Source organism: Otolemur garnettii, unplaced genomic scaffold (genome assembly GCF_000181295.1).
Source record: "Otolemur garnettii isolate 467f Iridium unplaced genomic scaffold, OtoGar3 scaffold00152, whole genome shotgun sequence".
In the NCBI taxonomy this organism is placed as follows: Eukaryota; Metazoa; Chordata; class Mammalia; order Primates; family Galagidae; genus Otolemur; species Otolemur garnettii.
This window is the reverse complement of record NW_003852547.1, coordinates 3,474,462-3,484,539: the sequence shown is the minus strand read 5'-3', so window position 1 is coordinate 3,484,539 and position 10,078 is coordinate 3,474,462. Positions and strand designations below refer to the sequence as shown.

The 10,078-nt window shown below is 50.9% G+C and overlaps 1 protein-coding gene across 1 annotated transcript in view; it reads left to right on the top strand.

Moving 5' to 3' along the window:
* Window positions 1-1,463: 1,463 nt before the first annotated feature.
* Window positions 1,464-10,078, top strand: part of DACT3 (dishevelled binding antagonist of beta catenin 3) — a 10,627-nt gene continuing 2,012 nt past the window's right edge. Inside the window, exons 1-4 of the mRNA XM_023518970.1 lie at window positions 1,464-1,712; window positions 8,466-8,562; window positions 8,723-8,875; window positions 9,812-10,078. The exon at window positions 9,812-10,078 is cut by the window's right edge and continues 2,012 nt beyond it. Of these exons, the coding sequence (XP_023374738.1) occupies window positions 1,464-1,712; window positions 8,466-8,562; window positions 8,723-8,875; window positions 9,812-10,078 (766 nt within the window). The remainder of the gene's footprint in view (window positions 1,713-8,465; window positions 8,563-8,722; window positions 8,876-9,811) is intronic.

Sequence of the window (10,078 nt, the reverse complement as noted above, 5' to 3'; positions counted from 1 at the left end):
TATGACCCATTATAAAGATGGAGCACAGACAGGTTAAGTAAGTTTCTCAAGGTCACACAAATGCAAACTGGCAGAACTGTTACCTCTTAATCGGGCTTCAGAGACTTTGCTCGCTACCACTGCCACTGCCTTTCCACCTCACCACGAGGTGACTTAGTGCACAGGGAATCATAAAGAGGGACGTTCTCATAGCATCTTCTGAGGCCTGGCTTTTAGACTCAAGGTCTGTCTGAGGAATGGGTATGAATATTAGAGCTAGTCGTTTATGAAGGTTGTAGGGAGGTACTCTCCACGTATTGACACAGGCTGGCCGCAGGAGGGTGCACCAGCCCCGTCCGCGAAGCCGAGGTGAAAGGAAGTCTTGGAAACCAATGTCAGGCTCAGACTTCCTAGAACCACAGAACATTGAGAACAGAGCATCATAGAAGACTGAGAACAAAGCTTCTTAGAACGTAAAACAAAAGCCCCTGGACTCGAAGAATGATGAGAATACATGCTCACAGCACCTGGGAGACAAAGCCGCTTAGAGTCTGTTCTGGTAAATCATAGAATCTTCCACCCAGGGTTTTATAGTTCCAGAATTTAGGATACAACCGTTCTTAAATTCTTAACAAGCAAGATCAGCTACATAATTTGACCGGCCTAATGCAAAATGAAAATGTGGTACCACTTGTTAAAAAAAATAAGAAAAAAAATAAGAATGTCAGACAGCAGTAGCAAAATATTAAACCAGACACAAGGACCTTTCTAAGCTGGCCTCAAGACCGCGAAGCTGGCTCGCCTTAGAAGCATAATTTATCCGAGGACATCGGTCTCATTTACAGCTGAGCGTCTGGGAAGGGTTCCTGCAGTGGAGGCTAAATCAGGGCTCGACCCGCTAACCCTTTTCTTCCCCTGCGCAGCCTCAGAAGCTGAAGGCTGGGGGTGGGGGGGTAGTAGCAGCAGCTGCTAAACTGTCACGTGGACCCATTCTCTATTTATAGATCACCCTTCCCCTCCCGCCGGACAGTCCAATGGTAGCCAGAGCTCGCCCGCAAGAGGGAGGAACCCGCTGCAGGACCGGGGAAGCAAAGACCAATGGCATTGAAGCAAGGGCGGACTTGTTTCATTGTGACGCGTGGGGGGCGTGGCCCGGGCCCAGAAGCTGTGGCTGGGGGGCGTGGCGAGCACAGCGAGTAGGTAGCTGCGAGCATGCGTCGTGTTGGGCGGTGCTGATGCACTGCCCAGCTTCACGGTAAAGAAGGGTACCCGCCAATAGGCTGTGGCTGCTCTGTCTCCGGGGGCGTGGTCATTCAGATAAGGCACGGGTGGGCGGCCCAATGGGCGGGCGCCTATGCAGATGAGACGGTGACAGCCCGGCCAGCGGGCGGGCGGGCTGGCAGGCTGGCTGCTGGGGCGGGGAGGTGGGACGGGGAGAGGGGTGGCCGCGGGGCCCGGCCGGGCTGGGGCTGGGGGCCGCAGCCATGATCAGGGCCTTCTCGTTCCCGGTGAGCCCCGAGCGGGGCCGGCTGCGGGGCTGGCTGGAGGGTAGCCTGGCCGGGCTCTGCGAGTTGCACTGGCTCCGGGAGAGGCAGGAGTACCGCGTGCAGCAGGCTCTGCGGCTGGCCCAGCCCGGAATGGGGGGCGCCGAGGCCGAGGACGAGGAAGACGCCGACGAGGATGAAGATGCGGCGGCTGCGCGCCGGGCCGCAGCGGCCCTGGAGGAGCAGCTGGTAAGGGGCCGCCTGTCCATGCGTCCCTCCACCCCCCGCCTGGGTCTGTCTGTCTGTCTGTTGAAGTTGGATGCTCAGACAACCGTGGGGGGTGGGGCGGGTAGGCAGGGAGTGAGAAAGGACAGGGGGTGGGGCCGGAGACCCCGGAGTTAGGTGGCGGGCGGGACCTGGCCTCCCCGCCCCCAAATCGAGGGAGGCGAGAAGCATCTCCTCTGCGGGGGAGGGGAGCATGAGAAAGCTAGACCCCCATCTCCTATACCCTTTCCTCAAAGAAAATCTTTCTGTTCGCCAAGTGGGTGTCAAGCCCGGGTCTGGGTACTTTGCATGCGTTGTGTTCTTGCAGCTTTCGAGACAGGGGATGATAGCCCCCATTTTACAGAGAAAGAAATCGAGGCTCAGAGAGAGCAAGCGACTCACCCGAGGTCATACAGCCAGGATCCAGATATCCCCTTCTCTGGGCCCCGCTAGCAGGGCTCCATCTTCCCTAAGTCCTGGTGTGCTTGGAGATCTCCTGAGGGGGCGGGGTAGGAAAAGGGGATCTTAGAGCCTCCTGAGGGAGAGACCACTGCTGAGAGGAAGGAAGCTCACAGTCCCTGAGGAACCCCTCTGGGATCTTGACCCTTAGGTGACACTTCCCCTCTTTCCTACCTGGTCACAGCCCTCGCTAACCCAAGAAGATGAATGTTGAGGCAGCACCGGGTCTGACTTCTGGACTCTGGTTGCTCTAATGGTGGAAGATGAGCAGAGATCTCTAGAATGACTAAAAGAGAAACTATCTCGCTCCCTTTTTCTGTGTCATTCCTTCAGTCTCCCAACCTATCCTGGGTTTCCCTTACTCTCCTTACTGCCAGATCTCTGTGACTTTCTGTGTCTGCTTCTCTTTCTTAATCTTGTCTTTCTGTCGCTGTCCATTTCCCTCTGTGTCTTTCTCTGCTCTTCCCTTCTTGCATTTCTGCACCTCTCTTCCTGCCCCACGTCCCAGTCTCTCTTCCCCTCCCCCCAGCCTGCAGACCCCAGCTCCACTTGCAGATTCCATCCCCAAGCCTGTGTGTGGTCAGAACTTCCCGTTTGGGGAAACCTGAGCTGAGGATGCAGTGGAGGGGGCTCTCCTGGCTGCTGACCTCACCTGCCCCTCCCTAGATGAGGAGTAGGGAAGAGGACTGAAGCCAGACTCCGGGGCTGCATGCCCAGCCCCTCCCCCTCTCAGGAGTGCACATTCTTCTCTGGAAACAGAAACAGCTGTGGGAGGCCCCACCCCCTCCCAAAGTTAGAGAGGAATTGTGGGGGCCCTCACCAGCTCCCCCCACCTCAAGCTGGCTGGGCTTTGAAGGCACCTCCCATCCTGACAAGAAGGAGAAGACATGAGGAAGGGCTAGCTGTGTCCTTCCCGTGCTGCCCCTCAGTGTCCCTGCTTTTTGCCCTTCACCTTCACCATTTCTGCCCCGCAGTCTCTTCTCTGCCCTTCTGTGTCCCCTTCAGCCAGCCCTCTGTCCTGCCGGCTTGAGGTGGTAGTAGAAAGGCCTCCCCCAGCCCCCAGTCGCTAGGCATCAGGGAGGCATCTCCTCCCGGCATCAGGGAGGAGGCGGTGGCAGGCTGGGGGGAGGGAGACAGCAGCACTTAGCAGTGAGGGAGGAGTGGAGAAGCGCTAAATATAAACTCCTCTAGTGTTGGGGGTTCCTGGGTCCTTCTGAACAGGGGGTAGGGGCCTCCTCTGATCTTTGAACCCTTGCTTTATGACAGTCGTCCCCCATCCCAATCCCGCCCCCCTCAGGAATATACTCCCTTTGAAAAAAGACTGAAGTCAGATTTAATTACTTTCTAAAAGGAATGATGGAGATGCCAGGTAAAGACTAGGGATGTCACAGAGAAGAGCAGCAGGGACAGGGGTTCCCTGGGTCCTGTTTGCTCCCAGGAAGGAAAACGGTTCCTTCCAGCAAGAAGGATTTAGGTTAGACTTACAGAAGGACTTCCTAACAGAGCTCAAAGGGCATTGGGAAAAGCCACTAGGCACATGTAAGGAGAAGAATAAGGTCAGAGAAGTTTGGGCAAAAGAGTCTTCAGGGGTCCTAAACACCCTTTTGTTAAGCCTGCCTGAGTTGAACAGCCTGCTTGTGGAAGGGCTTGCAGAAAAAGGACTAGGGGCATTGTGAGGAGGCAGGGAGCCAGATTCCGGCCAAAGACCTTCTGATCTTTTAAAGATTCATCCTTTTGCAGCTGGAAAGAATGAGGTCAGACTTGCACAGAGAAGGGTATCAACTGTGGAAGATATTTAGAGAGGGTCCAGTCACTGGGGAGGGTAGGCCTCTCCTATCTGTACCCCTAACTCCTGCTGCTCTTCCTGTAGTGGAAGAATTGAAATTAGATAGATCTGGAGAGTTACCAAAAATCCATCCTTTTCTATATTTTTTGTTTATTTATTTATTTATTATTTCTTTAGGGACAGGTCTAACTCTGACATCCAGGCTGAAGTGTAATGGTATGATTATAACTCACTGTAACTTCAAACCCTGGGCCCAAGAGATCCTCCTGCCTAAGCCTCCTGAGTAACTGGGACTACAGGTGTGCACCACCACACCTGACTAATTTTTTTAAATTTCAGATTAATATAATAAGGGTACATACAATTAGGTAACATTATTTGCATTTTTTAGGAAAAGTCCAAGTTGTATTTGAGTCCTTCACCCAGGAGATGTGTCATATACCCCTATTTTGTACCCATTGGATGGAAGCTTACTGAACCCCTTCCCTCCTTTCCCTGTTTTTTGAATTACATTATGTTTTTCCTCTCGTGTGGGCCTGTGGTTGTTCATCTACTAGTTTCAAATAAGTATTGAGTATGTGGGATTCCTGACTAATTTTTTTTTCTAAGACAGTCTCACACCCTTTTACATTTATTTTGAATTATATAAGGAAACATGATTTTCTATTTTCCTTGTAAGAAATGCATAGCTCTCATGTAATAGTACAATTTAGCATTTATTACACTTTAAAAGGAACCGCTGTCTTAGCTCATTTACTCCCTTCAACAATCCTGTAAGAGATGGAGTCATAGAATACCCATGTTACAGATCAGGAAACTGAGGCCCAGAGAAGTGAAAAGCTGAATTTGATTCCTGGGAATCTGGTGCCAAGTCCTGCCTTTTTTTTTTTTTTTTTTTAAAAAGACAGAGTCTCACTTTATTGCCCTGGGTAGAGTGTCATGGTGTCGCACTGCTCACAGCAACCTCCAACTCCTGGGCTTAGGTAATTCCCTTGCCTCAGCCTCCCAAGTAGCTGGGACTACAGGCACCCGCCACAACACCTGGCTATTTATTTGTTTGTTTGTTGCTGTTTGGCCAGGGCTGGGTTCGAGCCCACTACCCTCAGTATATGGGGCTGGCGCACTACTCACTGAGCCACAGGCACCAGCCAAGTCCTGCCTTCATAAACATTTAATTCTAGTCTGGTGCTGTGGCTCATGCCTGTAATCCCAGCACTCTGGGAGGCCAAGGTGGGTAGATTACTTGAGCTCAGGAATTCAGTCTGAGCAAAAGTGAGACCCTGTTTCTATTAAAAATAGAAAAAACTAGCAGGCATGGCGGAAGGCGCCTATGGTCCCAGGTACTGGGAGGCTGCGGCAAAAGGATTGCTCAAGCCTAAGAGTTTGAGGTTGCTGTGACCTATGACAACGCGATGGTACTCTATCCGGGGTGGCAGAGTGAGACTCTGTGTCAAGAAAAAACAAAAACAAACAAACACAAAAAACCACTTCATTCTATTATCCATTCCTCCCATTCCTCCCTTGAACTCTCCTAAATCCAGCTTCTCCTCTGAGTTCATTATTATTGTTACCTTGGTGTGAGTTCTTTCAGACCTCTTCCAATGTTTCTAATCTCAGAAACAGCTTATGTACCAAAAAGTGTACAGCCGTGCTTTTCACAAATTCCACTTTGTTAAGTGGGGCCCCAGAGACGATGTCAGTGGTTCCCATAGTGTGGCCCCTGGACCAACAGCAGCACATCACATGGAACTTGTTAGACATGCAAATTCTTGAGCTCAACTCCAGACTGGAATGGAAAGCTCTGGAAGTGGGACTCAGTAGTTTGGTTTTGAAAAGCCCTCCAGGTATTTATAACTCCCTCTTGCTCATGCCATATAAGTTCTGTACTTTCCTCTTTTTGCTCAGTGTTATACCTTGATGATGATGGTTCTATATAGAAATTTGCCCCATTCCATTTTAACAGCCACATAGTATTCCATTGTGTACATTCATTCTTCCATCAAATATTTCCTGAGCATTTACTTTGTGCTAGGCATTGTCCTGGGCACTGGCAGGGGGTACAGATGTGAACAAAAGAGAAATCTCTGCCCTTCTAGGACTAACATTGTAGTGAGAGATTCAACAAATTATATGTTGATAGATAATTTTAAATCAAGAGATTACTGATATGTAAGGGGAAAAAAACCCAAAAGTAGGGCAACTCTGTGCAGAATGACAGGGGAACTATTTTGGAAAGGTGTCAGAGAAGAGATCACCCAACTAAAGACCTGAATGAAGCAAGGGAGTGAGCCAGTTGGAAACATTCTCCTAAGGCAGGACCATGCACAGCATTTTTGAGGGACAGTAATGAGGCCAGCATGGCTAGAGCCCGATGAACAAGCCAGAGATTTATGGGAGACATGACACAGGGCATATGGGCAGTCCATAATTTTTTAGCTGCTCCCTGATGTTACACAATTCAGCTACTTTTTAGAGTTTTGACTCCACCATGATCATGTCTACATACCCAAAGCAGGAGCCCAAAACTGGAATGATTTGTTGACCTTCCTCACATAAACATGCCCAGATGGGGCTTCTGTTCTGGGGAAGGGGTAGGGATGGCCACAGGATTCAGAAGCTGGGGGGGTGGAGTGGGGGCAGGTTGTGGTTGTGGGGAGAGCCAGCCAGTCTTTCTGCCCTAAATAGGCAGGGCTGAGTGTCTGTCCTCCCAGCTCCTCCTCCTTTTTTCCCTTCCTCCTGCCGGCCAGACAAGCCGCTTTTGTCTGAGGGTCAACGGTCCTCTACATGGCTCAGCCCCAGGCTTCAGTCAGATTCATGTGAGACTTTTCCTTGGCTCAGACCCTCAGTTTTCCAAAATGGGGTTAAGTCCTAATATCTTGGAGACCCCATCTGTGTTGTTTCAGCCCATATCCCACCCACTGTCATGATCACTTCTCTAAGAGGGTTTTTTCATCTCCATTTATTGAAATAATCTTTTTTTTTTTTTTTTTTTTTTGCAGTTTTTGGCCAGGGCCAGGTTTGAACCCACCACCTCCAGTATATGGGGCCGGCACCCTACTCCTTGAGCCACAGGTGCTGCCCTGAAATGATCTTTTCTTGCAGCAAGAAGGATCCAGGGTAGACTCAGAAATTTGTTTTGGCCATGGGAGTGGTAAAAAGATACTGGGGACTTTTGATGGGACTGGAGCCTTGCCTTTTGAAGGGCAAGAGGAGGATGTGGTCCAGGGGCCAAAGTAACTTGCTGGGATGATTGCTTCGGTACCACCAGTAAGGCTAGACTCACAGAAGGACTTTTCAGGAAGCATGGTCATTCTAAGAAGAGGAGCAAAGAGGTGTAGGAGTTGTGGTCAGCCTATGTTTTCCATATGAGGGAACAAGTTGGTCTGTAGCAAGGAAGACTAAAGGAATACTTGCAAAAGGATTTTTAATTGGTGATAAGGGTCAATGGGGAAGATGGGAACATCTGAAGAAGAAGAAAGACTGGGAGAAGGCAGGCCCATGGCTCAGCAATCTGCTGGGTCCTGGACACCACCTTTTAGCACTGAATTGTCCTTATGGAAAGAAGACATATGGCCAGCATGGCGGTTTGCCTATAATCCTAGCACTCTGGGAGGCCAAGGTGGGTGGATTGCCTGAGTTCAGTAGTTCAAGACCAGCCTGAGCCAAAGCAAGACCCTGTTTCTAAAAATAGCCAGCTGTAGCTGGGTGTGGTGGCTCATGTCTGTAATCCCAGCACTTGGGAGGCTGAGGCAGGTGGATTGCCTGAGCTCACAGGTTCAAGACCAGCCTGAGCAAGGGCGAGACTATGTCTCTTAAAAAAAAAAAAAAAGCCAGGCGTTGTGGCAGGTGCCTATGGTTCCAGCTACTTGGAGGCTGAGGCAAGAGAATCACTTGAGCCTAAAAGTTTGAGCTTTGCTGTGAGCTATGATGCCATAGTACTCTACTGAGGGTGACCAAGTGAGACTTTGTCTTAAAAAAAAAAAAAGCTGGATATTGTGGTGGGCACCTATAGTCCAGCTATTCGGGAGGCTGAGGCAAGAGGATCACTTGAGTCCAAGAGTTTGAAGTTGCTGTGAGCTGTGATGCCCCAGCACTCTACCAAGGGTGACAAAGTGAGGCTCATCTAAAAAAAAATTAAGATCTGAAGTCAGACTCAAAGAGGGCCATTCTAATAGGGGTTGAGTAAGCACAGATTGGGAACGAGTTAATAGGGAAGGGGCAAGAGATGGGGCCTTCTGAGGCCTCATCACATGTAACAGAGATAAGGTGAGACTGTAGCGTGAAGGACTAGAGTTAGACAGACAGAAGGACTTTCTATGGGGATGAAAGGACAGAGATCTTGAGGGGCTCATGGGACTCAGCTACTGCTTTTTTTATTTTGAAATCAGACCCTCATTGTCAAAGCAAACGCTGCCCAGGAGCTCATGGAGTAGGGGGTTAGTTAGCAAAAGATTGGGGGCCTCCTGACTATCCTATTCTCCCCATGCCCTTAGGAGGCCCTTCCTGGGCTCATCTGGGACCTGGGCCAGCAGCTGGGAGACCTGAGCCTGGAGTCTGGGGGCCTGGAACAGGAGAGCGGGCGCAGCTCAGGTGAGCATAGGTGGTGGGGTAGGGTCTACCTGGGACACCTCTTATCTACATACCCTATTTCTCAGGGTCCCTCTGTCTCTCCCTGTCCATCTTCTTTCCACACCCCTGGTTTTCCCACCCAAACCCCCTGATTGTCTCTCTGCTTCTTCTGGGAATCCAGGCTTCTATGAAGATCCCAGCTCCACAGGAGGTCCAGATTCACCACCTTCAACCTTCTGTGGGGACAGTGGCTTCTCTGGATCTGGCTCCTATGGACGCCTGGGTCCCTCTGAGCCCCGGGGCATCTATGCAAGCGAGAGGCCCAAGTCCCTAGGTAAGGTGGGTTGGGGTGGAGCCCCAAAGCCAGGGAAGGAAGGACAGTAAGAGGATGATTTTGAGCATAAGTTTCTTGAGTCAGACCTGGATTCAAATTCTGACCTTGATATTCCCTTTTCCTGTGATTCTGAGCACGTGTCTTCTTTCTGGGCCTCTGTTTCTCTGCCTGTTAAAATGGAATGATAACAGCGCCTGCTTCTTGGGGATGTTTTGAGTTGTCAGTGAGTCTCTGCCCTAAGGCATTGGACTTGGCACATGATAGTCACTCAGTAACCAAGAACTGCTGTTATTCATTTATACAAGTAAGTTTTGGGGCCCCTACTATGTGCTATCCTAGGACCATGCTGGGAATGAGGGATATAGCAACAGACAAATCCCTGTCCTCATCCATCTGACATTTATGGTTGGAGGAATAGATAACGTACAAGATAAATAAGCAAAATATCCAAGGTACTAGATATTGACATGTGCTCTGAGAAGAAATAAACCAGAGAAAGGTACTAGAGAGTGTTGCTCTGCTGGGAAGGTCTTCCCTGAGACTAACAATTGAGTGGTGTACCGAAGTGAAGGAGTGGGTCTAGCAGGTATCCTGGGAGAGGAGAACTCCAGGTAAGGGGAATGGCAAGCACAGAGACCTGAGGCCAGAGCGTGACTAACCTGTGCTTCCAGGAGGCCACTGTGGCTGGAAACCTAGCAATGTAGAGGAGAGGGGTGAGAGATGAGGGTTAGGACAAGTTATACAGGTCCTGCAAGCCCCTGTGAAGATTTTGTTAATAATCTTAGCAGAGGGAAGGTGGGAAAGCAGGGTTTTTGATGAGATGGAGTTGGGGAGGGAAGGAGGCAACCAGACCCTTTCGGGCTGGATGAGAAAGGACTTTGCGATCCTTTCCACTCCCCTCCACTTCCTCCCCACATTTTTGCCTCCATTTCCCAGGAGACGCCAGTCCCAGCGCTCCGGAGATGGTGAGCGCTCGGGCAGCGGTACCACGGTCCTTCTCAGCGCCCTACCCGACGGCAGCAGGGTCTGCGGGCCCGGAGGCCTGCTCCTCAGCGGAGCGGCGGGCCCGCGCCGGGCCCTTTCTGACCCCCAGCCCTTTGCACGCCGTGGCGCTGCGCAGCCCGCGGCCCTGCAGCCGCCCTCCGACCGACTCTCCCGACGCTGGGGGCGCGGGACGGCCCCTGGACGGCTACATCTCGGCGC